Source organism: Nycticebus coucang, chromosome 8, assembly GCF_027406575.1.
Source record: "Nycticebus coucang isolate mNycCou1 chromosome 8, mNycCou1.pri, whole genome shotgun sequence".
Lineage (NCBI taxonomy): Eukaryota > Metazoa > Chordata > Mammalia > Primates > Lorisidae > Nycticebus > Nycticebus coucang.
In genome coordinates, this window is record NC_069787.1 from 1,749,115 (window position 1) to 1,777,093 (window position 27,979).

Sequence of the window (27,979 nt, forward strand, 5' to 3'; positions counted from 1 at the left end):
GGCTCCTTGTTACCTCCTCTTCAGCCTCGCTGGAGCAGCTGTCCAGTCCCTGTCCCACAATTCTCCATTATTTCCCTTAAAGCATCATAATTCTCTCCCCTGACTATTCATTTACTTGCCTCCTTGGCGGTCATAAATCTCCCCCAACCAGGATTTCAGTGTCACCGCGGAATGCACTGTATTCTCTGCAGCATACTGAGTCAGACTCAGTCCTGCTGCAAATTGTAGGTACCCAGTTATTACAGTCACTCCAAGATACACACCCCATGATAATACAGTTGGGCTGGAATGAGATTGGGCCCCATTGTTCACCTGGGTTCTGTTCTAAAACACATAACAGGACTTTGCCCCAGGCCATTGGTATCTCTCCCCGGGACTTTATATGGGACAGTTTCAAAGTTTCAGTGTCTGTGTTCTGCAGAGGCTGGGCAATGTCTGTGTTTGTGATGGCTGCTGAACACATGAGCAGGCCTGAGGGGAGTCACTCCCTGCCCCTCAAGTTCTGCCAGGAAATAATTCACATCTCTCCAGCTCACATTCAATTGCCTACCAATTCTGCCTCCAGGGACAGGAAGCTACCGGTCCCCTCCCCCCACCATGTGCCGTGAAGGAGTAGTCATGGGACATGTGTGACAGAGCCTACTGACTACCCTTTATCTTTCTTTTATGCTTTCTACCCTTTATCTTTCTTGGAGGAGTTGGGCCTGGAGGAGTTTTCTGTCACTATAGCAACACTCAATTCTGCATTTTGAGCTCTTGAATTTTGTACCCCGTATGACCTGAGTTCTATCTGCCCCACTAAGCTGTAAATTCAGGTGGACCCAGAATACCCCATTGTGAAACTGTAAGCAATTCACTGTAGGTCCACTGCAGCCAGCAGGTCTCTTTCAGACTTTATTGTATTTGTGGAATAACTGATGGCGTGTATTTCACCTCTCTTCCTTTGAGGGCAACAGCTAATTCATACTGTATTCCCAACACACAGGACAGAGTTCAATAAATAGTAGTTTATCTGGCTGGGCAAGATGACTGATGCCTATAATCCAGCACTTTGGAGGCCAAGGCAGGTGCATTGCCTGAGCTCAGGAATTCAAGACCAGCCTGAGCTACAGCAAGACCCCATCTCTACTAAAAACAGAATAGGTAGACGTGGTGATGGGGGCCTGTAGTCTCAGCTACTTGGGAGGCTGAGGCTAGAGGATCACCTGAGCCCAAGAGTTTGAGGTTGCTGTGAGCTATGATGCCACAGCTCTCTACCCAGGGTGACAGAGTAAAACTCTGTCTCAAAAGAAGAAAAAGAAACAAAGATCTGACTGTCACACTACAGCAGGCTCAGGGGTGGCATCTTCTCCAGCCCATAACTGACAATAGGAGATGCTGCTACAGAAGTGGGATCCCTCGGGCGGCGCCTATGGCTCAAAGGGGTAGGGTGCTGGCCCCATATGCCGGAGGTGGCAGGTTCAAACCCAGCCCAGGCAAAAAAAAAAAAAAAAAGAAGAAGAAGAAGTGTGACCCCTGATAGCCATGGGGATGATAGCAATCCACAAATAACAGAGACCATATGGTAGTGCTCAGTTATCAGTAGCAAAAGGAATGCAATCATCACACAAAATCTGACAATTAAGTTCACAAACTCATCCTAGAAAAGGTACTAGGTACCTCATTGCTGAGTATCACTACAGTCCCTTTTGACGCATTTCCCTTGGGAAGCTATGCACCAATGCCAGTGTCTAGTCCACCATTCAAAGCAATTTGGAACTCTTTTTCTGGAATAGCCATCAGAGATGTCTCATAATTACTCTTGATGTCCTGAATATCATAAAAATGCCTTCCTTGGGCGGCGCCTGTGGTTCAGTCAGTGGGGCGCTGGCCCCATATACCGAGGGTGGAGGGTTCAAACCCGGACCCTGCGAAATTGCAACAAAAAAATAGCCGGGTGTTGTGGCAGGCGCCTGTAGTCCCAGCTACTCAGAAGGCTGAGGCAAGAGAACACCTAAGCCCAGGAGTTGGAGGTTGCTGTGAGCTGTGATGCCATGGCACTCTACCGAGGGCGATAAAGTAAGACTCTGTCTCTACAAAAATAATAGTAATAAAAATAAAACATGCAACAATAATGAAGGCCATTCATCAAGACATTGCTACTTGTCAACACGAACACAGCTATGAGACATGGATACACCAAAGTTATGAAACTTTACTGAGCCATTTGTACAGTGCTGCCGATGTAAGTGCATGGTGGCAAATTCTCAAACTTACGTTGGGAAAGCTGAGTATATGAGTAGGATAGACAGTATACTGAGTAGCTAGCAAATAGCCATGCTAATTCCTGGGTCTGTGGAGTAAGAGTTATTATCATAGTAAAAGTCAAGTGAAAGCCCCTGAAACACCACCACCCGCCCCAGCCAAGATAGCAAATGAAAATAAATATCACTTAAGTGGCAAAGATTAGTGCCACCCTTGAAGTTCAAAAGCAAGTTGAGGGGCACGGGTATACCCCTCCATATCCCTGTTTAATTCATCTGTCTGGCCTTTGAAAAGAGAGACAGAATGGTAGTGGATTGCCGCAAACTCATTCAAACTCAGTCTGCAGCTCTGACTGCAGGTGCTATGCAGGTGTCGTTGCTAGAACAGATCAACTTGGCCTAAGGGACTCTGAGCCATCCTTCTTTTTATCCCTGTCAGGAATTATTTGTATTCATGGGGAGAAACAACAGTATACACATATGGTCTTGCCCCAGGCCACTGATAACTCTCCTGTCCTTTGCCACCATAGAATCTGAAGGAGACTGAGCCATCAGGACATTCTACAAAATGTTGCACTGGTCCCCTATATTGGTACATCTGCTAATCAGGCTGGATGAGCAATAGGCGACACGTAAACGAAGCTGTTGATGAGACATATGTGCTCCAGAAGGTAAAAGATAAACCCTCTGAAGAACTGGGGGCTTGCCACATTGGTGAAGTTTGTAGGGGTCAAGTTGTCTAGAGCCTACTAGAACATGCCTCACAAATTAAAGAACAAATCATCTTCACAGAAAAGGAAGCACAGTGCTGTGCAGGCCTCTTGGATTCTGGAGGCAGCTTTGAATGAGGCCCACAGCAGGAAAAGGCCATAGAACCCAGAAAACCCATGATATTAGAAACATGTGGTGGGAAAAGATGCTGTGTGAAGTTTCTAGCAAGTCCTGGGGTGGAAACCACAATGTACATGCCCAGGGTTCTGGAGCAAGACCAGCCCATTTATGGTAAAGAACTAGAGACCACTTACAAAACAGCTCCACCAGGCTCTTAGAGAAGCCAACTGTCACACTGTGAGCTGCTTTATGGAGAAGCCTGCATGACAGGGAACTGAGGGAGGCCCTCACCTAATAGCTGGGAGAAACTGAGTCCTCGGTCCACAGCCTATGAGGAAACAAGTCTTGTTACATGAGGGAGCTCGGACAAGACAGCAGCCCCAGCCACCGCCTTGATTGCAGCCTCGTGAGAGATCTTGAAGGAGAGGCACCCAGCTACACTGTGCCCGGATCCTGGACCCACAGACAGAGATAATTCCTGGTAACTGTTTTAAGCTGCTAAATTTGGAGATAACTTGTTATACAGCAGAAGATAATTAACACAACCCCGTCTGCCACCTGTTCTCCAACTCCTCCCTCAGCAGCTCCCAATATCTTTTGCTGGTGGCTCTTAACTGTTGGGGTTTCTCAGGAGCCAGCCTAGATCTCCTCTTCTCCCTGCACTCTGGATTATCCAGCCACTCCCAAGGCAATGTCCAGCAGCAGCCCATACATAACTCTGGAGTTCCAGACATGAATATTCAATGATTTCCTGAATATCTCAATGCAAGGCCCGCCTTCGGCATAGTCAGAAACAAACTCATCCTGTCTACCCCTTAAGTTTTGGGTCTTCCTGTGTGTCCCATCTGAGCTGTCACGCACTGAGCCTTTAAGCTAGGGTCCTGATGCTACTCTGGATGTCTTTCTTTTGCTGTCCTCCATGGCCAAGACCAACAGACTTCATCTCCTATGCATCTCTTGGGTATTTCCAGGCCTCTGTATCGCTCCGTGGGTCCCATCAGGAGATGCTTGTTCACTGCACAGAGTGTGTGGATAACAGGGCTGAGATTCAGGCTGGCCCCTGCTCACAAAGACACGTGCCCTAGCCTGATCTGCCTCTTCCCTAGAGAAAAATCCCAGCATCCTCACTTGCCACCTCCTAGTGGCAGCCTGAGGGACTCTAAAATCCACACTCCTTCATGTCTCATTCCGCTCAAAACACTTTAATGGGTCTTCATTGCCCTCAGGATAGGACTCAAACTCCCTAGAAAGGCTTCTGGATCCTCTGTGATCTGGGTTCTCTCTCCATCCTTCAGTCTTACCCCTGCCTGGGCTTCACCAGCTGCTAGCCAGAACTACAGCACTACCGCGCCCTGCTCTCATGGCTTCGCACATGACGTTCGTTCTTCCCATCTGGCACATCTCCTTGCATCTTTTCTTTTTTTTTTTTTTTTTGTGGTTTTTGGCCGGGTCTGGGTTTGAACCCGCCACCTCTGGCATATGGGACCGGCGCCCTACTCCTTGAGCCACAGGCGCCGCCCTCTTTTTTTTTTTTTTTTTTGTAGAGACAGAGTTTCACTTTATGGCCCTCGGTAGAGTGCCGTGGCGTCACACGGCTCACAGCAACCTCTAACTCCTGGGCTTAGGCGATTCTTCTGCCTCAGCCTCCCGAGTAGCTGGGACTACAGGTGCCCGCCACAACGCCCGGCTATTTTTTTTGTTGCAGTTTGGCCAGGGCTGGGTTTGAACCCGCCACCCTCGGCATACGGGGCCGGCGCCCTGCTCACTGAGCCATAGGCGCCGCCCATCTCCTTGCATCTTTATTCCCCTGGGTGAGAATAACTCATACTGGAACTTCGGATGTGCCCTCCTACAAAATCCTGTAGCTGTTTCATACTCCAGTAACTGCCCCATCGCGCACAGCCTGTTCCACATCTGGGAGTGCCACTCTGACCCATGTACCTCTGGGTGACATAAAGGGGGCACTCCAGCTTTCCAATAGTGTCCACATACACCCTGCTCACTTTCTACCTAAAACATCCAAGTATTGAGCCTTAGAGCTTTTGGAGAAGTTGAAACGGTCAGCGCATAAAACAGTGAGAAGCCCTTAGGTGCCTAGTCTACTATATGATGAAGGTCATGCAGCTAGCAGGTGGGTCCAGGTTCCCATTTCGTACAGCAGGTGGTCCAGCGCCACCTTCCTGTGCGCACATGCGCAGAGCGCCAGGTTGCCCTCTGCCAGGCTCGAAGCCGGGAGCCTCGGCCGGAGTGGGCGGGGCCTAGTTCTCTGGCCCGCCCCTACGTCCCCTCTCGGCACAACTAGGCGTCGTGACGTCACGTTTCTTCAGACGCTTCCCGGGCTTGGGCAGGTCACGTGAGCTGCTTTTCGCGCGAAACCTAGTTGCCGCTGGAGTGGCGGAGAGGAGCGCGGCGCTGTGATGGCGGTGAGCGCGTGGATGCCGGGCGCTGGGGGTCTCCGGAGCCTGCGCCGCCGCGCCAGCAGGGCCCGGCAGGAGGATGCGCGCCCCTAGTCCTCTCCCTGGCTCTGCGCCCTCGGGGGAGGTTGGGCCCCTGGGCTCTGGTGTGTGCAGCTGGTTGCTCTCTTGAGGGGCTTGCAAGGCTAGCGGGACCCGCTCGGTTCGAGTTCTCCTGGCGACTCCCCTCCCCGCCACCTGCCTGGGAGCACTGAGGGTCCCTCGGTTGGTCCTCTAGGCCCCAGTAGTTAATACGGTCCGTGCTCGGTGGGCGCCGCCGGTGTGCCTGGCCCCTGGGCACCCGAGACAGCCGGGCCTGCACTTCCCTACACTTGTTACGTATTTTCTTGTGCCTTTGTCTTGCTTATTGTCTGTTCCCTTCCCCAGTCTTTGAGTTCCAGACCTGTTAATGGGTTTTGGTGGCTCTCGTATCCCATCTCCTGAGATGCATAGCACGTTGTTTTGTCCTCATGGGTGAAATGCACGCGTGAGGGAGGGGGCAGAGTACATAAGTAAATAAGCAAATAACTTAGCCTCAGTAATTTTTTTCATGACGAAAACACAGGGTGATGTGAGTGACCTGGAGTATTTGAGGAAATGATGTGTGAGCTGCCTGCCCTGTGTTGTGAAGCCTTTGGCTCAGAGAGCTCAGCCCAGAGCGTTCCAGGCAGTGGGGTCCTCAGACTGGAAGGACAGAGGCATTGACGGAGAGGAAGACAGGGGAAGAGGGAAGCCCACCTTATAACAAAAAGGAAGCTAAGGCAGGCCTCAGCCCCTTTAAGTGTTTGACAGTGGCGGTTTCTTTTGCAGGAATCATCTGAGTCCTTCACCATGGCGTCTAGCCCAGCCAGGCGTCGGCGAATCAATGATCCTCTCACCTCCAGCCCTGGCAGAAGCTCTCGGCGCACTGATGCCTTGACCTCCAGCCCTGGCCGTGACCTTCCTCCCTTTGAGGATGAGTCTGAGGGGCTGCTAGGCACAGAGGGGCCCCTGGAGGAAGAAGAGGATGGAGAAGAGCTTATTGGAGATGGCATGGAGAGGTATTTTCATTCACGGGCCTGGACCCAACAGATAGTTTTGCAAATAATCCCTTGTATGTCTGGTGACCCAGAGGTGCTGGGGAGGAGGTGAATCTGATGGCATTCTTGCATTTCAGCACAGCTTAGTCCAGGATCTGAGGAGAGACGGGTTCATAGAGCCGCAACATAGGCCCATTTAATGCTGTATCTAACTTGGAAAGGCCAGACCCTAAGGCATGGGTAAGCCCCTGCTCCATGAGATATGCATCCCAGAGGATGTCAGGGTCTCTAATCAGGAGGACCACAGCAAGAGGTGCTACTCAGAAAGACAGGAAGCAGGAAGATGAGTGTTTCTGTGCAGTTTTTTAAAGAAACAATGCATGGGGGGTGGGGGTCTGATTAATTAAGATTTGGATTCATTCAGCAAACCCAGCACCTAATCTGTAATAGGCCCTGTGTTCTTATTAATAAATATGAATGAAAGGTTATAAGTCTTAATCTAGGGCAGAGTAGAGTTAGCTCAGCAAATGAGCAAGGTCAGGTTTCTGCTCTTGCCTTAGCCTGCATTTATTTACAGCTGGGATTTAGTAGATAACTCTAGTGTCAGAATTGTGTGAGTGCCCAGGATCCTTATGGGGATTCTCCTTTTGTGCCCTCCCAAACTAAGCATGTATGATGGTATTGTACAAGCCATCTCACCATCCATGGGACATGAGCCATCAGGGGGACGTTGCTGTGAGCACTGCCCCCATGAGACTACTTGTGCAGTACATGGCAGACTGTGGAAGGAATGAGGAGTCTTTGGCTCAATCTGCCCTGGTCATGGGGTTAGCCTGGACAGCTTCCCCACTCTGCCCTATGGAGTTGCTCAAGCAGGACACCCCTTCCCTGCCACCTTCTCTGTTTCTCTTTCCTTTCAGAGAGTGAGAGGCCCTATGGATAGAAGTATCTGAGGGCCATCTGGGTCCAATTAGATTTTGTTTTTGTGGTTTTTAAAAAAATAATTCTACGAGCTATAATTTATGTATTATAAAGTTTACCCCTGTGAGAATACAATTCAATGTAAATACCCTAAATTGTGCAACTTTCATCAAAATCCAGTGTTAGAATATTTGCATCCTCCTGCTGAGATTCCTCCTGCCCTTTTTTTTTTTTTTTTAAGACAGTCTCACTTTGTCACCCTTGGTAGAGTGCTGTGGTGTCACACCTTACAGCAACCTGAAACTCTTGGGCTTAAGCGATTCTCTTGCCTCAGCCTCCCAAGTAGCTGGGACTACAGGCGCCCACCACAACACCCAGGTACTTTTTGTCGCAGTTGTCATTGTTGTTTAGCAGGCCAGGACCAGGCTTGAACCCGCCAGCCTCGGTGTATGTGGCTGGCACCCTACTCACTGAGCTATGGGCACCGAGCCATACACCTGCCTTTTCACAGTTAATCCCAGTTCTCACCTCCACTCATAGGCAACCAGTAATCCATTTGCATCTAGATTTTCTAGTTCTGGCCTTTTCCTAAAAATGGAATCCCAAAACTTATCCTCCTCTGTGACAGGCTCCTTTAACTGAGTGTGGTTTTGAGGTTTGTCCTTGTAGTGTGTATCAGCATGCCATTCTTTTTTTTGGCTAAATAATACTCTGTTGTGGGGAGACACCACATCTTATTTATGTGTGTATCAGTTTGTGGACATTTGGGTTCTTTGTGCTTTTTGGCTTTTATTAACATTTATGTGCAAGTTTTTATGTGGGTAGGTTTTTAGTTCTATCGAGTATATATCTAGGAATGAGATTGTTGTTTTATGACGTGTTTAATCTTTGAGGAAATGCCAGACTGTTCTCCATTTTTCATTTCCACCAGCAGTGCGGGGAGGTTCCAGTCTCCACATCCTGACACTGGTCTGTTTGATGCAGGCTGCCCCTAAGGTGGGGAGAACAGGTCTTATTTTTGCTCAGACGGGTCTCAAACTCCTGAGCTCAAGGGATCCTCCTGTCTCAGCCTCCCGGAGGCTAGGATTACAGGTGTGAGCAACCGCACCCAGCCAAAATTTACCATCTTAACCACTTTTAAGTTAATAGTTCAGTGTGTTAAGTATATTCACATTTTTGTGCCACTGTCACCACTGCCATCCACAGAAGTCTTTTCCTTTTGAAAAACTGAAATTGCGTCTGAGAAGTTCATCAGGGTTGTAGCATGTGTTGGAATTTCCTTCCTTTTTACTGCGGAATTGTATTCCCTTATATGGACAGACCAAGTTTACCCCCTGGAGACCCTTCTTGAAACTTCTGTTTCTGACCTGGAGGCCCCAGGCCTGCCCAGACAGGGGCTCCTGAGCTTCGTGGAGTAGGCCGAGCTCTGGGACGGGGATCTCTGTTTTCGTGGTAATAACTGTTTCCATTTCGGGGGCTCTCAGAGACTACCGTGCCATCCCAGAGCTGGACACTTATGAGGCCGAGGGTCTGGCACTGGACGACGAGGATGTGGAGGAGCTAACAGCCAGTCAGAGGGAGGCAGCTGAGCGGGTCATGAGGCAGCGTGACCGGGAGGCTGGCCGGGGCCTGGGCCGCATGCGCCGTGGGCTCCTGTACGGTAAGTCAGGTGTCTGCAGCCGGTCTCATCTTCCAGAGCCTGGGGAGAGGGTGGGACGTGCTGAACAGGGCTTGACCAGCAGCTGTCCCTTGCCTCCCCAGACAGCGACGAGGATGAGGAAGAGCGCCCTGCCCGTAAGCGTCGCCAGGTTGAGCGGGCCACAGAGGAGGGAGAGGAGGACGAGGAGATGATCGAAAGCATTGAGAACCTGGAGGACCTCAAGGGCCACTCCGTGCGCGAGTGGGTGAGCCTGGCCGGCCCCCGGCTAGAGATCCACCACCGCTTCAAGAACTTCCTGCGCACCCACGTGGACAGCCATGGCCACAATGTCTTCAAGGAGCGCATCAGTGACATGTGCAAAGGTGTGGCGGCCCTGTCCCTGCCCCTCACTCCCCACAGCGGCCTGGCCCAGTCCTCACACGGGTGGCCGTGTTGGCCTTTTCACACGTGGCACACTGAACACATGGGGAGCACAGGGGGTGTTCCGGGGAGCTGGCCGATACAAAAAGTGCTGTGTGTGTCCGCAGCTGGCTGTGCCCGGACCACGTCTGGGATACCCAGGTGTCTTTTCACGTGCTTGAAAGTGGGCAGATTTTATATAAAAATCTGGGTTGCTGCTTTGATCCAAAAGGAGCGGTGCATTTCTGTGCGACACAGTTTATTCAGTGTTCCTGTGGGGACCCCACAGGCATTTCATTTACCATCACAGCAACTTTGTAGGCAGCACGATGTGCGTTGTATAGAGTGGGGCGTTGAGGCCCGGATGTGTCACTCACGTTGGTCACAGCTGGCAGACTTAGAAAACTGAGCTTTCTGAAGTGAAGTCAGAGATTGGGGCCGAGGCATCCTCCTTGTAGGGCACATCACTGTGAGGTGGAGGTCACTTTGGCCCAGCCTGGGCCCCATGCTCAGTCTCTCCCTGCCTTGTCCCCCTAGAGAACAGGGAGAGCCTGGTGGTGAACTATGAGGACCTGGCTGCCAGGGAGCATGTTCTGGCCTATTTTCTGCCAGAGGCACCTGCAGAGCTGTTGCAGATCTTCGATGAGGCCGCCATGGAGGTCGTGCTGGCCATGTACCCCAAGTATGACCGCATTGCTGGCCACATCCACGTCCGGATCTCCCACCTGCCTCTCGTGGAGGAGCTGCGCTCACTCAGGTGAGCTGGGGCCAGTGGGGACAGCAAGTTTGCGTTCTCTATGCCTTGTGGTTCAGTTGTTACTCCAGACTGTGGTACCTATGTGGGTGGGGCAGGGTGTGGCCCGGAAGAGCCCCCATCCCAGGTGAGTCCTGGTCGCATAGGAGTGTGACAGGTGGACTGGGTGCAGGGGTGAGGCCTGGTTCTCCAGAGAACACCACACTGTGCACCCTGGCCTCACTGGAGGGTGTGGCCGCAGCATCCCACTCCGAACCTCTGACGTGCCCTGTGCTTCCGCAGGCAGCTGCATCTCAACCAGCTGATCCGCACCAGTGGGGTGGTGACCAGCTGCACGGGCGTCCTTCCCCAGCTCAGCATGGTCAAGTACAACTGTAACAAGTGCAGCTTTGTCCTGGGACCTTTCTGCCAGTCCCAGAACCAGGAAGTGAAGCCAGGCTCGTGCCCTGAGTGCCAGTCGTCCGGCCCCTTCGAGGTCAACATGGAGGAGGTGAGTGTGTGCGAGTCCTGCTGCCGGCTGTCCCCATCGTCTTAGGCGTGCCCAGTGTGCAGGGCCGGCCAGCCTCACGGGCTGTGTGCAAGACCAGCACTATCAGCCACAGGCAGCAGGATGGACTTGTCTGTTGGCCACATACCCCCTGGGGTGACTAGATCTGTCTAGCTGTTTAGGGTTAGTTTGGCCCACATGGTGTTTTCAAGAATTTGAGCCAATGTTTAAAAGTCAGGAGTTTTGTTTAAAGCATCCAAGTTTGTGGCTTCTCCTGAAACATGTGAAGATCTGGCCGTCTGCTGTCTGCTTCTTGCCTGGCCACAGCTTCAGGACACATGCTGTCCAGTCTCCTGGTGCTGTCACTCTTGTGGGACATCATCTGTAGTCCCATCTGCCTTGCAGTCTGTTTATGGCACCTGCTTGACTCCTGGGGGCCTTCCCTGGAGGGCCCCTGGATTATAACCACCTTAGGATATAACTGCTGTGCCATATTCAGGAGACCCCCGCCTTAAGGCTCTGGGCTCTAAGGCCTTGGGCACAGCATGTGTGCCATTCACTTGAGTACCTGAGTGTCATCAACTATAAACCGGGGACATTCAGTCCCTTTACTGCCCTGCTGCTGTGGGCGTTGGCTGCAAATGTCCCAGCCAGGACCTTGCCAGAAAGGCTTAGGAGGTTCTACCCATGGCAGCCCATAGCCAGAGGACAGGTTGATATAAAAGTCCACGTCTGCCTTGCTTCGGGTGGATGACTGCAAGGCTGGGCTGCACTGAGTGGAGTCTTTGCCCAGCATCTTGTCCTGTTCATTGTCCTGTTCAGTCAGTGCTCCGCAGGCCTCCGCTTCATGTGCCCCGCCTTGAGTTTCTCTTGTGAGATAGTTTCGGGCTCTGCTCTTGGGGAACCTGTGCCAGTGACTGAACGATAGATAGTTACAACCAATGTTTGTGGGGTACTTACTAGGTGCCTGATGGTAGATGGTGTCTTGTCTGGTCTTGACCCCATTTTGCTGGTGAGGAAACAGGTGTTTAGAGAAGTGATTGACTGAGGTCACCCAGCCAGGAAGAGGCCCAAAGAGTCAGAAGGTGTTTTGATCCAGAGTGTGAGCTTTTAACTGCTGTGCTATGTTTTTTTCTAGACAATAGGGAAATTATAATAGACACCAAATGGCACAAGGCCAGCACGTGTGGCCTGGGTGAAGGCTGCCACTGTACCATGCGGTTTGTCGGGCAGTGGTCTAGGGCCAGCAGGTGCAGCTTGTCAGTCCTCACTGTGCACTTGCAGTTTATAGTATTGGCCTCCGCACCTGTGCAGGACGCACAGCGAGAGCAGTGACTTGCTCAAGATCACACAGAACTTACGCTCGGGAAGCTGATTCCACCATTCTTAATGCAGCTTACAGGGTGGCACATAGTGAGCCCAGCAGTCAGAGGCGTTCCAGGGGGATGGTGGTGGGAGTGGGGCTGTGAGTGCTTGAGTCCAGCAGTCAGGAGGCGTTCCAGGGGGATGGTGGTGGGAGTGGGGCTGTGAGTGCTTGAGTCCAGCAGTCAGGGGCGTTCCAGGGGGATGGTGGAGGGAGTGGGGCTGTGAGTGCTTGAGTCCAGCAGTCAGGGGCGTTCCAGGGGGATGGTGGTGGGAGTGGGGCTGTGAGTGCTTGAGTCCAGCAGTCAGGGGCGTTCCAGGTGGGAGTGGGGCTGTGAGTGCTTGAGTCCAGCAGTCAGGGGCGTTCCAGGGGGATGGTGGTGGGAGTGGGGCTGTGAGTGCTTGAGTCCAGCAGTCAGGGGCGTTCCAGGGGGATGGTGGTGGGAGTGGGGCTGTGAGTGCTTGAGTCCAGCAGTCAGGGGCGTTCCAGGTGGGAGTGGGGCTGTGAGTGCTTGAGTCCAGCAGTCAGGAGGCGTTCCAGGGGGATGGTGGTGGGAGTGGGGCTGTGAGTGCTTGAGTCCAGCAGTCAGGGGCGTTCCAGGGGGATGGTGGTGGGAGTGGGGCTGTGAGTGCTTGAGCCCAGCAGTCAGGGGCGTTCCAGGTGGGAGTGGGGCCGTCCTCCAGGTCTCCACGGGCTTGTTCCCTGTCATCTGTGTGTTTCCTGGTCAGAAGATGGAAGTAGTGATTCTGCCTATTCTTCCAGCTGGGGCCACATCAAAGCCAGGTGACACAGAAAGTCATGGCCTTGAGGAGTGTAGAGTCTTTGCCATACGGGCCCCTGTGACCTTCTGTTTGTCCCATCAGACCATCTATCAGAACTACCAGCGCATCCGAATCCAGGAGAGTCCAGGTAAAGTGGCAGCCGGCCGGTTGCCCCGCTCCAAGGACGCCATTCTCCTCGCTGACCTGGTGGACAGTTGCAAGCCAGGAGACGAGATAGTAAGTGGCCAGGGTGACCAGGAGGGAACCACGCTGCACAAGGAATGGACACAGGCAGTGTGGCCTGGCTGCTGGGGGTCATGGGAGTGGGGTGCTCAGGCTGAGGTCTGTTCTTGAATCTCCGGGGCAAAGAGCTTTCCCTCTTACTAAGGAATTGGCTCCTCAGAATGGTGGGTTTAGAAGTAGTTTTCCTTTGGTTTTGCTGAGTTGCTTATCTGGTGTCCATAGTATGGAAAATGCTGAACAGGAGAAGTTGGAGGAAGCAGCCCAGAGGTGAGGCCAGTTCCACATGGGGCCCCTTGGTGAGGCTCTGAGCCCTCGGCCTCTCCCTTTCCCAGGAGCTGACGGGCATCTACCACAACAACTACGATGGCTCCCTCAACACGGCCAACGGCTTCCCAGTCTTTGCCACTGTCATCCTGGCCAACCATGTGGCCAAGAAGGACAACAAGGTTGCTGTAGGGGAACTGACAGATGAAGATGTGAAGATGATCACCAGCCTGTCCAAGGATCAGCAGATCGGAGAGAAGGCAGGTGGAAGGAGGGTTTGGGGGCTCCAGGGTCCTGGAAGGGGACTAAGCGGCACCTGAGGGTAGCTGCCCCAATCTTGGCTTGTTCTCCAGGCCACCTCTGGTCCTGGAAACTGTATCCTTTCTGTCCTTTTAATTCCAACCTGGAGCTCGGTACACTTGTCTAGCTCAGAGGCCTGTGCTTCAGGGGACAAGCAAGGCTCTGACTCTGCCGGCAGGTAGCGTGGTAACATGGACGGCCTCTCTGAGCCTGTGAGACAGCAGAGGCTCATGGGGTGGGGGGCGTAGAGCAGAGTTCCTTCTCCTCCCACAGGTATGTCGAACTCTGACCAGAAATTGGAATGGCGGCAGAGTACAGGAAACTCGTGTCTCATTAGAGTTCCCTGATGTCCAGCTGCGGGCAATAGTGATATCTCCAGAAAGAAGATGGCCCAGTGTGGATTTTCTTTTTAATGTAGACACTTTTACAAGGGGATTTATGTTGTAGAACACAAGCCACTTCACTAGCGTGTTAAGTTCTATTCACTAAAGTCTCTGCCATCTTTCTGCCCAGCCTCCATCCTGCCCGCAGGTTGCTGTGTTGTTCTCAGACTAACATTATCCCCTCCCCTCCTTTCTGTTTCCTTTCCTCTCTCAGCTCAGTTTCCTGTTGGGTTTTTAATGCAGAATATCTGAGCTTTCTTGTTGCCTACACTCTGCTGCGGATCGGGCCCTTCAAGAAACACTTGACGTTCCCATCGGCTTGTTCAGGGAACTGGGTCCTTCTGGGATGTGCAAACCGGCAGGGACAGGAGCCCTGGCTGGTGTGTCACCTCTGTCCCCAGAGCCAGGCCAGAGGAGGCAGCACTCCTTAACTGAGTGAATGGAGGATGGGATGCTGAGGGCAGCTGCGTCCAGGCTGCAGGCAGATCAGCGGTCTGTCGCATCATCTGTCACCTGTCAGGGCCTGCAGAGCTCTCTGCGTACAGCTGTGATTGTCCTTCACGCCCCTTGACCTTCACCTGTGCTTGTGCCCACCCTCCAACATGCACACTGATCAAATAAAACAGACGCTGCACCTCTGTGGGCACCCAGCCTCCTATATGTGAGGCCGTAGTTTGTGTCTCATGTCCCTCGAGTGGCTAAGTCCATCGTGAGAAGCTGCTGAGTAATCAGACGTGAGGCGTCCGACGTCTGTAGGCCCAGTGAAGACTGGCTTAGGACCCCCAAGTCCTCTCAGTTCCTGCCTTTTCTTGCACCAGAAAAGTAATTTTGAGTATGTTTGTTCCTGTCATTCCACCCCTTATCCCCCAAAATCACCAAATCTTTTTGTCAGAGCGTGAATGGGAGGATCAATGTATGGTGGCTGGGCCCACAGAGGTGCAGCGTCTGTTTTATTTGATCAGGGAATGGTAGCTGGGTGGCCACAGAGGTGCAGCGTCTGTTTTATTTATATGTTGTTACCATTGTTTGGGAAAGCTCCAGAAATGCACTCCTGGCAGAGGGTGGTACTGGTGCCTATTCATCCCCAGGCTCTGCACTGGAGCTTTCAGGAGTGTGAGCTTCAAGTTCCCGTGAATCTGGGTCAGGACTGGCCTCTGTCATCTAGAAGGAAATGCTTTGACCTCAGCCTTGGTTTCTTCCTTTGGAGAATGAAAGGAAAGCAGGGTTATTCTGAGACTAAATGAGAGAATTCATAGAAAGTGCTGTTACTCCCTAGAGGGTCTGGGATTTGGTGCTACCCCACTTTGCAGCTGTTAGGTTAGCCTGTCACCGTTCTAGAGTAGCAGGGCACAGCAGGTAGGTAGGCACATTCACTCCCCTTACCCTCCAGTTCCACAGAGAGGCCCCCTGGGCACAGTGGCTGCTATACAAGAGAGGGACTGGGCGTGGGGGAATCTGCCCTGCATGGCAAGAAGGCAGCTGGCGGCTGCTTTCGGTCCTGGAGGGAGATGCTACCTAGTACTGCGAGGTCACTTGCTACAAAAACAACACGAGAAATGGGCTGAGTAAAGAGGAGTCAGGGACTAGCCATCTTGCACACCCTTCAGAAGTGTGGGAACGTGTCAGGACTGTGCCAGCATTCCCCACAAGGTAAAGGTGTAAGAAGTGGCGTACTTACCAAACACTTATCCATTTGGCACAGCCGGTGTAATTTCCAGGTAACAATAATCCTTTAATGTAGATTTCATCTGTCCCCATTTTATTGATGAATAAACTGAGGCACAGGGGGGCTAAATAAGTTGCCCGTGGTCACATAGCAAGTGGCAGAGCCAGGATTTCTATCCAGGCAGTCTGGCTTCTGAGTCTGCTCCTAGTGGCTGTGTTAGGCCACCTCTCCTTTGTCGTTACCATGTTGCGTGAGTTTATTTGGTTATAGTGAGTTCCACAGGGTATTCTACCTGACATGAGGCCTGGTTCACGTTTTAAAACCTCAGTAACAGAAAATTTCACACATGCATGTGGAATGGTATAAGGAGCCTCTGCCTAGTCCACTCATCTGTCTTCGTCCCTTTCCTGCACTGGAACAGAGCACTCCAGACTGGGTGATTTGTAATGAACAGAAACGTATGGGCTCATGATTCTTGAGGCTGGGAAGTCCAGAGTTGAGGGCTGGCATCTGGTGAGGGCTTAACTACTGTGTCCTCACATGGTGGAAAGGCAAGATAGAGGAAGGGGATCCACTCGTGCAGTGATGGCGTTAACCCTCCGGTATTAAGAGGTCACTAGTCCAGAGCCCTTGTGGCCTAATCAGCTCTTAATACCCTGGGACTTGTGTCCAGTGCCCTGGCCCGCGGGGAATTCAATGGGGACCTGGGAAACAAAGGGGTCAGTCGAATGAGGGGACAAGAGACACGAAAGAATGAGAGCAAGTCAAGAGTCTGATCAAGCTCCGAAGAGTTTATTTTTCAGCTGGACTTATACGCACACAAAGAGGAAGTAACTAAGGGCTGTTCCTAGCAGGGCGGGGAGGGGGCTAGTTTCTGGAAAATTACTAGGAGAAGGACCCTAAGGCGGGGGGTGCATTTTTGAGGAGATATGCAAGCGGAAAGTACCGTTGCTGTTAGCAAGGGGCATTTTTGTGATATGTTTTGGCTCCCTGCAGTCCAGCACACTTTGGGGGGGACGTCCAAGCCACATCCTTCACTAGCTCCCACTGCCGTCATTCACAGCCTCACCCCCTCCTCCACCCACTCGCCCTCAGCCTGTGTCGTGGTTCTGGTCGTACCATTTTATCTGACTACATCAGTGTGTAGACCGAAAGGAAAGGCTCTTTTTAGTAGTAACCTAACCGCAGTCCTGTCGTCACACCTTACGAAGTCACTCAGTCTTCACATTAGGTATTTGTTCCACATTCACGTTTCTCTGACTCTCTCACCCCCTCCACAGCCTCACGTTGTGACTGGTTGGTCTCTCTTAAGTCATAAGAGTTTTTAGGCCTCTTTTTCATCTCTTATTCTCATAATTTTTTGTGGAAGGAACAGGGACATTAATCTGACAGGATTTTTCACAGACTTTGCTGCTAGTTAAGTCTTGGTTGAATGTATTCTTTTGTCATCTCTATTTTCTGTAACTTGGTGGTAGATACAAAAACTAAGTCAGGTGTGGCTTTACTGGTTTTTGTTTGTTTTCTTTTGTTTCTTTTTGGGTATGGGACCTGGCAGCAGTCCTTCAGAGGCAAAAGGCAGCCATTGATGGTCATTGGCTGAAACCATTAATTCACTAGGGCTTGCAAAATGAGAATCTTTTGATTCTAAACCTCTATTTATTTGCTGGGGAACTTCCATAAAGAAGACTCTCTCTTTAGGTATTGTTCACTCCCCGTGCTCTCAGGTGGTGCCCCAGTAGGACAGGCAGATAAATGTTCAGTTACTTTCCTCTACTACCAAGCCTTCAAAATGAGGAATTGGTTCTCCATATCTTTCCAAGGTGGTCGCTGAGTGGAGTTACTGATAAAGAGATTTGACTGTGGTTGAGTTTCAGCCGTGCTCAGTGTCCCGTTCTGTGCTGGGGTGAACGTGTTCTTCTCAGCTCCTGAGTCCTGCTGACCTGGCGTTGTTACCTCTGAGCGGTTTCTGGGGGAAGGTATTGCAGGCTCTTTTTGTCCTGCCCGAGACCTGGCATTGGCCACTTCTCCAAAAAGCCCTGTGGGAAGGATTATTTCCTTTCAGTGGGAAGTAGTATTTAGATGTTGCTCTAAATCTGTGTGAATGTGGCTGTGCAGGAAGGACACTGCAGAGGTGTCCAGCCGGAGTCGGGCTCCCTCTCCCGCCCTGGTGCTAACTCTCCTGCTGTGGCTTTCCAAATTCCTGGTCTGATCAGTGAGGGGGGAAGTGGAGCCTGTGGGTGCAGGTGTGGCCCTGGAGGGTGAGAGCAGTCAGGGTGGGGCTTCAGGTCCTTTACAAATTCCTGCCATATCTCTGGCTTTGTCTTTAAAATTAATGCAGATTTTGCTCCAGTGTTTCTCACCCTCTCTCTTTCTCCTGTCACACAAAGTACACACACCCAACTGGAGGAATGTTCCAGTGACCCACCAGTTTCCTGATGGACCGTCTCACATTTGAGCCATACCTGTGATACTGATCCTATTCCTGCCGTGAGGCAGGCACGTGCACGAGCTTCCTCATTTAGCACCCACCCTTCCATGAGTTGGCTGTTGTCATCTCTCTTTTCCATGTGGGAAACTGAGGCTCAAGTAAGGCAGCCTCGTGACAGGCCTCCTGTGTACATGTGTGGGCCACGCTCTGGCCACACAGGTGCTTCCTCACAGACGTGGTTCTTGTCTCACGTCTGTTCTTGATCTGTAACGTTGGGAAAGACCTTTCCAAAATAGAACAAAAATAGGGGGTCAGACTAAGGTTCTTTTAAGCTCTAAAATTCTGTGGTTCTTAGGAAGGGCCAGCTAATGAAGCGGCCCCAAGTCAGGGCAAGACTTGGTGCCCGGGCCTGGTGGAATTGCAGCAGCCATACAGGGGTGTTTTTGAGCCAGGGTGGTCCTGTTTCCTGAGGCTCGAGGATGTGGGAGCCTGTTCTGTGCATGCCAGTTCCTGTTCTGTTACTGGTCTCTCCCTTTCCTAAGATCTTTGCCAGTATCGCTCCTTCCATCTACGGGCATGAAGACATCAAGAGAGGCCTGGCTCTGGCGCTCTTTGGAGGGGAGCCCAAAAACCCAGGTGAGTGGCCACAGTTACGAGCCACTTTTCCTCTGTAGGGATTTTAGCAGTTTGCTTTTTGGGGATCTGGCATTCTGGGTGATGGACAAGGTTGTGTTTTTAAAGATTAGGTGCTGGGGAGAAAAAGGAAGTTAAAAAACGGCCAGACTGGGGTGGCTCTTTGGTCAGGGGAGAGGGAGGCCCACGGTCAGGCATCCTGGCCTTAGACTGTCGGGTGGCCACTGTCTGTTCTTAGTGCAACAGCTGCCTGCCTTTGTGATTTGAGCAAATTTGCCTTTGGTTTTATTTCTTAAATGTCTGTTTTTTTAAAAACTAAATTTTAGCTACAAAAAAAAAATAATACCTGAGTATGTATTTATATGATGTTTTAATAAAATGGCAGAAGTCACAAGCAGGGCAGCCCGTCAGCGTTGAGGTCCCTTTCCCGCCGTAGTCCTCAGGCTGGCGTGCGGGTGCCAGGTTTCTGTGTGGCCGACTGCGTAGACTTGCGCAGCAGACATGGTTCCGTGGCGTGTTTGTGTTTACAAGCACTGCCGTACTGCACGTGGTCAGCGGAGCTCTGCTGGCTCACTGGTCTCTGGCATCTTTTTGTGTTAGTGCCTGCAGGGTGAGTTTGTTCTTGGAAGTGACTGTGTTGCACCCTGCATAGCACAGTTTATGGACCCCTTTATTTGGAGAATGTTTAGATTGTTCCCGGTTTCTGCACTCATAAAGGACATCGTGTGAGCCTCCCTGTGCACCTGTGCACAAGTTCAGGGTCAGTGCCCACGGCAGGTTGTCACAGTGCCACTTCCCTTTCTAGGGAGGCTGCACACTGGCCATTTGTAATAAGCAGGTCAGGGAAGCGGTGGGGGTGCCAGCTGTGCCCTCTCCCCTCACTGCCTTTCTTTCCCATCTGCCCCGCCTTCCCCCCCGTCTGCTCCAGGTGGGAAGCACAAGGTGCGGGGCGACATCAATGTGCTCCTGTGTGGAGACCCTGGCACAGCAAAGTCTCAGTTTCTCAAGTATGTTGAGAAAGTGTCCGGCCGAGCCATCTTCACCACTGGCCAGGGGGCGTCAGCCGTGGGCCTCACAGCGTATGTCCAACGGCATCCTGTCAGCAGGGAGTGGACCTTGGAGGCTGGGGCTCTGGTTCTGGCTGACCGAGGAGTGTGTCTCATCGATGAATTTGACAAGGTGGGTCCCTAGACACCACGTAGCCTCACAGGCTTCAGGGTGTTGGGGGAAAAGTGTTGATGGAGAGTGTTGACCTCTATTAAGACAAGAGTGGTGGAGGCAAAGACTCTACTAAGGGCTGGGAATTGGAATCTCTGACAGATGAACGACCAGGACAGAACCAGCATCCACGAGGCCATGGAGCAACAAAGCATCTCCATCTCGAAGGCCGGCATTGTCACCTCTCTGCAGGCCCGCTGCACCGTCATCGCTGCTGCCAACCCCATAGGTACGCCAGGCACTGCAGCTGGGGAATTGGGGCGGGACGTGAGACCCAGAGGGATCCTCTGCCTGGATCAGGAGCTCACGGGGCTTCTGCTAGTCACAGGGACTTCTGAGGTGCTGTCCCAAGGACATCGCTGGGCAGCCGAGAGTTCCCTCTTCCACACTTGCCATAGTAGGGAAAAGCAGAAGTTGGACTTGAGACACCTCAGATTTTTTGTTGAGCTGTGTTGTCAGGACCCCCTTGGACTTTCTCAGAAGATGAGGGAGGGAACTCAGTGTCTCTGGGCTGGGGCACAGTTGCCCTGCACTCCCCATATTCTTGGCTCTTCCTCTGGGAGAAGCAGTTAAACTCTGTGTCTAAATTGGGCTGTTTCAGGCACGGGGGTGGGGTGCTCTTTGCCGCCTCTTGTGCAGAGCTTGGCGGCTGAGTGTCCCTGCTGTGGTCTTCTCCCCTTCTGCCATGGAAGCAGCCCCGATGGAGAAGATAAGAATGGGACATGTGCCTTGACGGAGAGGTCGCTCTGTGTTTCAGGAGGGCGCTACGATCCCTCGTTGACCTTCTCAGACAATGTGGACCTCACAGAGCCCATCATCTCTCGCTTCGACATTCTGTGTGTGGTGAGGGACACCGTGGACCCAGTCCAGGTACAGCCCTGGGTCCAGGGCTCCACGCAGTGCTGGGGACGAGTGAGGCTGGGGCCATGCAGTGTGCCGAGCACAGGAAGGGACGCAGCGCAGGCTGTAGCTGTTGTTCAGCCTGTCTTCAGTCTCGTCTCACGTCTGGAAGTTGTCCTGGTTTCTCTGCCTCACCAGCCCCTACCACCACAGCGTCTAGTCCACCACCATGTCCTGTCAGCCCTGTTCCCGAGCCCACCCCTCCCCACTGCATCTGTCCCTGACTAAAGCACTGCCCTCATCTGAACTGGCCTGCTGGTGCCCATGCCATGTAGACCGTCCTCCAGTTGGAGGCACAGATCCCATGTGCTCGTCCTTGACCTGCTCATGGCTTTCTGCTATCATCAGAATAAAATCCATGGCCCTCCCCCGGGGCCATCCCTGACATCTCTCTGCACTTGCCTCTTGCTCCTTTCCTCACTACACCTACCTACCTGCTTTTTCCCTCAGAAAGGCCAAGCTTGGGGGCTTCAAATGTGCCCTTCCTCCTCCTGGCAGGCTGTCCTCCCTCCTCATGTGACCATCTCAGCTCTCATGCTCCCTGCAGAGTGAGGCTTTGTTCAACAATCTCAGCTAGAGGCATCTCCTGGGTCGCTTGAGTCCATCACCCTGATTTTCTTCTGAGCACATTAATTTCCATAATTAATATTTAAAGCTGCATTTGTCTTCTCTCCCCTCGCAGAGGTGAGCATCATGAGATCTCTGTCACCTTTACCAGAATGCCCCTGGCACCCAAAACTGCCTAGTACATAGCCTGTCAGTCTCCTAGGATGTGTGTGCAGCTTTTCCTTCCTTCCAGTTAGCTGACTTCCTCTTGGCAGTGTCTGTGACCCGCCCTCTCGTGTCTTAGGATGAGATGCTGGCCCGCTTTGTGGTTGGCAGCCACGTCCGACACCATCCCAGCAACAAGGAGGAGGGGCTGGCCAACAGCAGCGCCACAGAGCCTGCCATGCCCAACACGTATGGTGTGGAACCCCTGCCACAGGAGGTCCTGAAGAAGTACATCATCTATGCCAAGGAGAAGGTTCACCCAAAGCTCAACCAGATGGACCAGGACAAGGTGGCCAGGATGTACAGTGACCTGCGGAAAGAGTCTATGGTGAGAGCCGGGGTAGAGCCTGGAGGGAGGAGAGGGCAGGAAGAGAAAGCTGCAGAGAAGTGACAGTCCAAAGGCACTGGAGCAAGAAGGCATTTAAAAGATGATGCTGCTGGCTCGGCTCTTATAGCTCAAGCAGCTAAGGTGCCAGCCACATACACCGAAGCTGGTGGGTTCAAACCTGGCCCAGGGCTGCCAAACAATGACAACTAAAACCAAAAAATAGCCGGGCGTTGTGGCAGGCGCCTGTAGTCCCAGTTACTTGGGAGGCTGAGGCAAGAGAATCACTTGAGCCCAGGAGTTGGAGGTTTCTGTGAGCTATGATGCCACGGCACTCTACCCAGGGCGACAGCTTGAGGCTCTGTCTCAAAATAAATAAATAAATAAAAGATGATGCTGGCTCACACCTATAATCTAGTGCTCTGGGAGGCTGAGGCGGGAGGATCACTTGAGGCCAGGAGTTTGAGACTAGCCTGAGCAAGAGGACCTGTCCCCTACCAAAAATAGAAAAATTAGCTGGGGTAGTGGTGTGGTAGCCAGTACCCGTGGTCCCAGTTACTTGGGAAAGGTGGATCATTTGAGCCTAGGAGTTCAAGACCAGCCTAAGCAAAAGTGAGACCCCATCTCTACTGAAAATAGAAAAATTAGCCAGGGTTTGCAGTGGGCACCTATAGTTTCTGAGGCAAGGGGATCACCTGAGCCCAGGAGGTTGAGGTTATAGTGAGCTAGGAGGACACCTCTGCACTCTGGCTGAGACAATATACGAAGACTTAGTCTAAAAAAAATAAAGGTGATATTAGCATTCCTTAACTGTTTTGTTTTAGATGACACTTAAATGTGTATTCATCTGCCTGTCTTGGTGTAAGACCATGGTCTTCTGGTTGCTGGCCACAGAGTGTCATTGACTGCATAAGTCCCACCCAAGTGAACATGAGGTCTAAACTAGTTTTTGGTTCATTCATAGTGGAACAAAAATTTAGGGGCAGCTTACAAGCCACTGGGTGCGGAATCCTTTTGGGTTTTCTTTTTTTTTTTTTTTTTTGTAGAGACAGAGTCTCACTTTATGGCCCTCTGTAGAGTGCCGTGGCCTCACACAGCTCACAGCAACCTCCAACTCCTGGGTTTAAGTGATTCTCTTGCCTCAGCCTCCTGAGCAGCTGGGACTACAGGCGCCCACCACAACGCCCGGCTATCCTTTTGGGTTTTCTTTCTCAAGTACACCTAATCAAGACAGCAACTCTTTTTTTTCTTTTTTATTGTTGGGGATTCATTGGGGGTACACAGAACCAGGTTACATTGACTACTTTTGTTAGATAAGGACCCTCTTATAATTGTGTCCTGCCCCCAAATGGTGTATCTCAGCTCTTGCCATCTCCCAACCCCTGTCATGTACTAGGGCCTTAATTGTCCTCAAGTCAGAATTCAGTACATAGGATTCTTGTTTCTTCATTCTTGTGATGCTTTACTAAGAATGATGTGTTCCGCATCCATCCAGGTTAATACAAAAGATGTGAAGTCTCCATCTTTTTTAATGGCTGAATAGTATTCCATGGTATACATATACCACAGCTTGTTAATCCATTCCTGGGTTGGTGGGCATTTAGGCTGTTTCCACATTTTGGTGATTGTAAGTTGAGCTGCAATAAACAGTCTAGTGCAAGTGTTCCTGTGGCAAAAGGATTTTTTTTCTTCTGGGTAGATGCCCAGTAATGGGATTGCAGGATCAAATGGGAGGTCTAGCTTGAGTTCTTTGAGGGTTCTCCATACTTTGAAAAAGGTTGTACTAGTTTGCAGTCCCACCAGCAGTGTAAAAGTGTTCCCTTCTCTCCACATCCACGCCAGCATCTGCAGTTTTGAGACTTTGTGATGTGGGCCATTATCACTGGGGTTAGGTGGTATCTCAGAGTAGTTTTGATTTGCATTTCTCTAATAATTAGGGACAATGAGCATTTTTTCATATGTTAACCTTTCATCTTTTTTTTTTTTTTTTGAGACAGAGTCTCAGTAGAGTGCTATGGCATCACAGCTCACAGCAACCTCCAACTCTTGGGCTTAAGTGATTCTCTTGCCTCAGCCTCCCAAGTAGCTGGGACTACAGGCACCCGCCACAACACCCGGCTATTTTTTGTTGCAGTTGTCATTGTTGTTTAGCTGGCATGGGCTGGATTTGAATCCACCAACCTCTGTGTATGTGGCTGGCACCATAACCACTATGCTGTGGGCGCCGAGCCACGTCTGTCTTCTTTAGAGAAGGTTCTATTCATCTCTCTTGCCCAGTGATCTGAGGGATTGTTGGCTCTTTTTATGTTTTATTAATTTGTGTTCTCTGTAGATCCTAGTTATCAAATTTTTGTCTGAATCAAAATATGCAAATATCCTTTCTCAATGTGTAGGTCGTCTGTTTGCTTTGGTTGTTGTTGCCTTAGCTGTACAGAAGCTTTACAGTTTCATTAAGTCCCATTTGTTTTTGTTATTGTTGAGATTGCTATAGAAGTCTTTTTTTTTTTTTTTTTTTTTGTAGAGACAGTCTCACTGTACCGCCCTGGGTAGAGTGCCGTGGCGTCACACGGCTCACAGCAACCTCTAACTCTTGAGCTTACGCGATTCTCTTGCCTCAGCCTCCCGAGCAGCTGGGACTACAGGCACCCGCCACAACGTCCGGCTGTTTTTTTGTTGCAGTTTGGCCGGGGCTGGGTTTGAACCCGCCACCCTCGGCATATGGGGCCGGCACCCTACTCACTGAGCCACAGGCGCCGCCTCCAGAAGTCTTCTTAATAAAGTCCTTCCTCAAGCTGATAGCTTCCAGTGTTTTCCCCACTCTTTCTTTGAGGATTTTAATTGTTTCATGTCTTAGATTTAGGTCTTTTATTCATCTCAAATCAATTTTTGTCAGTGGAGAAAGGTGCGGATCCAGTTACAGTCTTTTACATGTGGAAATCCAGTTCTCCCAGCACCATTTATTGAATAGGGTTTCTGTCCCCCAGTGTATGTTCTTGTTTGGTTTATCAAAGACTAGATGGCTGTAAGATGTTTGGTTCATCTCCTGGTTTCCATTTGGTTCAAAATGTCTATGTCTCTGTTTTTGTGCCAATACCATGCTGTTTTGATCACTATGGCCTTGTAGTACAGCCTGAAGTCTGGTAGGCTGATGCCCTAGCTTTGTTTTTATTACTAAGAATTTCCTTGACTACATGGGGTTTTTTTGGTTCCATACAAAATGAAGAATTATTTTTTCCCAAGTCTTGAAAGTATGATGTTGATATTTTAATAGGGATAGCATTGAATCTGTAGATTGCTTTGGGAAGTATAGACATACATCCAAATGGGGGGCAGAGGAAGTGAACCTCTCCCTCTTCGCTGATGATAATGATCTTATACTTAGAAAACCCCAAAGACTCAACCACAAGACTCCTGGAAGTGATAAAAAAATAAAGTAATATCTCAGTATATAAAATCAGTTCCACACATCAGTAGCTTTTGTGTGTACCAATAACAGCCAAGATGAGAAGGAAATCAAGGACACAATACCCTTCTCAGTAGCTCCAAAGAAACTGAAATACCTAGGAATACACCTCACAAAAGAGGTGAAGGACCTTTATAAAGAAAACTATGAACCCCTAAGAAAAAAAAATAGCAGAAGATACTAACAAATGGAAGATACCATGCTCATGGCTGGGACAGCAACTTTTTTTGATTTTGCTTTTTAACTTTGCCAAGGCTTTTTAGAGCATTCAACTTAGTTTTCATAGAAACAACTACATTCTTTTTTTTCACTTATACTGTAATTTTTATAATTTAGCATGTGATAGTAACCAGTACTGGTCACAGGGTTAACAGTTTCTTAGATGCAGTGAAGGCAGCTGGTTGCAGCAGAGCTGTGCAGGTGTAACAGTGATAAGCCACAGGCTTCCGTGTCCACCAGGCGTCACCCTGTCTTCGGGTGAGTCCATGGAACTGCTTAGTTGAGAACTTCTGCACTGCTGGATGGGCCTCCTCGGTCTGGGTCTAAGAGCACCACTCCTGTTTTCCTTGCCGTCCTTCTGCCCCAGGAGGACCTGACGCTGTGCTTCTGTGCAGGCGACAGGCAGCATCCCCATCACAGTGCGGCACATCGAGTCCATGATCCGCATGGCAGAGGCCCACGCGCGCATCCATCTGCGCGACTACGTCATCGAGGACGACGTCAACATGGCCATCCGCGTGATGCTGGAGAGCTTCATTGACACGCAGAAGTTCAGTGTCATGCGCAGCATGAGGAAGGTGGGTGTGAGCTGCCGCTCAGACCACCGTGGAGCCTGAAAGGCCAGCCTGGTAAAGGGGTCCACAGGCTCTGGCCTAGATACCCTTCACCAAGCCGAAGTAGTGGGGGTGTCAAGCGGGGGGGTGGGGGTGGGGCGGAGCAGGTGCAAGAGGGACAGGGCTTGGATAGTAGCCGTTTACTGAGTCCAAGTGGTGGGGAGGGCAGAGCAGGTGGAGGAGGGACAGGGCAGAAGTGGTGGGGAGGGTGGCATTTGACGGGCTTCTTTCCTGCAGACTTTTGCCCGCTATCTTTCATTCCGGAGGGATAACAATGAGCTGTTGCTCTTCATACTGAAGCAGTTAGTGGCAGAGCAGGTGATGTACCAACGCAACCGCTTTGGGGCCCAGCAGGACACCATTGAGGTGCCTGAGAAGGACTTGGTAGACAAGGTATGCTGGGAGGTTGGGGCTGGGGTTTGTTGCCTTGGGAGTGTCCACTGTCCCCTTTGAGGGCTTGATCCCAGAGGGTCACTGAGGGAGGGAGCGGGGGGCTTGGATAGTAGCCGTTTACTGAGTCCAGTTCCATGTGCCACTGGCCTTAATGGTAGGCCAATGAGGCAAGTCCTGTCTTTGACTCATCGTACAGAGGTGGAGACAGGTACTGGGCTGCTAAATAACCAGTCCAGGTTCACACAGGCAGCTGACAGCTGAGATCTGGGGCTCTGTCATCCAGCTCCAGCCCCATAGCCTCTTGGCACCTGGTTTTTCTCCTGTGAACGGAGGTGGTGGTGTCTGAGTGCCCTGTTCTCATGTCAATGATGGCACACTTGACATTTCCTCTCTGCAGGCTCGTCAGATCAACATCCACAACCTGTCTGCTTTTTATGACAGTGAGCTCTTCAGAATGAACAAGTTCAGCCATGACATGAAACGGAAAATGATCCTTCAGCAGTTCTGAGGCCCTGGGCCCTTCACAGTGCCCGCATGGGATTCTGGTTTCAGGAAGTCAGACCAGGGTGTCCATCCACAGCGCTTTATGGACACAAAATCAAAGCACCGTAGACTCAGATTGTGCCAGGCAGGGGTTACAGCTGGGCGTCCAGCCTCACCTGACGCCTCCTGGGCTCAGATGGGTCCTAGAATAAGGGGGCTTGTTTCTGTGGCTCCATTTCTGCTTCCCTCCTCTAATGGGTAGCCATACTCGCTCATGTTTCCTTTTCAACTACTCGCCAGCCTGCCCTCTATGGTTTGTGTCCACGCAGGGCCTGGGATCTGCGTTGCTGTGTTCCAGGTACCCAGCTATGTTGTCGTGACGGAGCACCCTTAGCGGGGAAGCCAGGACCATTGCCCTCCTAGCTTGAGTTTTGTATCCAGGTTGCTTCTGCCACCTGTGGCCAGAGAGCAGGTTAAAGGCGTGTGTGATCTTTGTCAGAGCTCTGTCCTATGGTTTCCCTAAGCCTCTGTCTGCCATCCAGTTTTTGTGTTCTCTGTAAGGGCACAGCTTGGTCCTCAGAGTCAGAGGAAACAGGTGCAGATTATCCACCAGCCACAATTATCAGTCACTTCTGCTGCACCAACCTTTTTTCCCTACTTAACCACGCTTCCCATTTTCTTACTGTTTGTACATTCAGGTTTTTCCTGTAGTTTGTTAATAAAGTTGAATAAAATTTAAACCGATACTGTTACCCTCAGTTCTGCCTTCCCACTGTGCCCCTGGG

The 27,979-nt window shown here is 51.1% G+C and overlaps 1 protein-coding gene across 1 annotated transcript; it reads left to right on the forward strand.

Moving 5' to 3' along the window:
* The first annotated feature begins 5,382 nt into the window (after positions 1-5,382).
* MCM2 (minichromosome maintenance complex component 2) lies at positions 5,383-27,932 on the forward strand. Its single transcript, XM_053599644.1, has 16 exons — positions 5,383-5,497; positions 6,338-6,567; positions 8,952-9,127; positions 9,229-9,489; positions 10,064-10,283; positions 10,563-10,770; positions 12,994-13,128; positions 13,467-13,658; positions 18,718-18,811; positions 19,737-19,987; positions 20,129-20,255; positions 20,784-20,896; positions 21,777-22,025; positions 26,100-26,282; positions 26,556-26,711; positions 27,109-27,932. The coding sequence occupies exons 1-16, from the start codon at positions 5,492-5,494 to the stop codon at positions 27,217-27,219; spliced, it is 2,712 nt and encodes a 903-aa protein (XP_053455619.1). The 5' UTR covers positions 5,383-5,491; the 3' UTR covers positions 27,220-27,932.
* The last annotated feature ends 47 nt before the right edge of the window (positions 27,933-27,979 follow it).

Coding starts and splice junctions, on each gene's coding strand:
- MCM2 (XM_053599644.1), top strand. Junction 9,490..10,063: donor CATCAGTGACATGTGCAAAG/GTGTGGCGGCCC, acceptor TTGTCCCCCTAG/AGAACAGGGAGAGCCTGGTG. Junction 13,129..13,466: donor GCAAGCCAGGAGACGAGATA/GTAAGTGGCCAG, acceptor TCCCTTTCCCAG/GAGCTGACGGGCATCTACCA.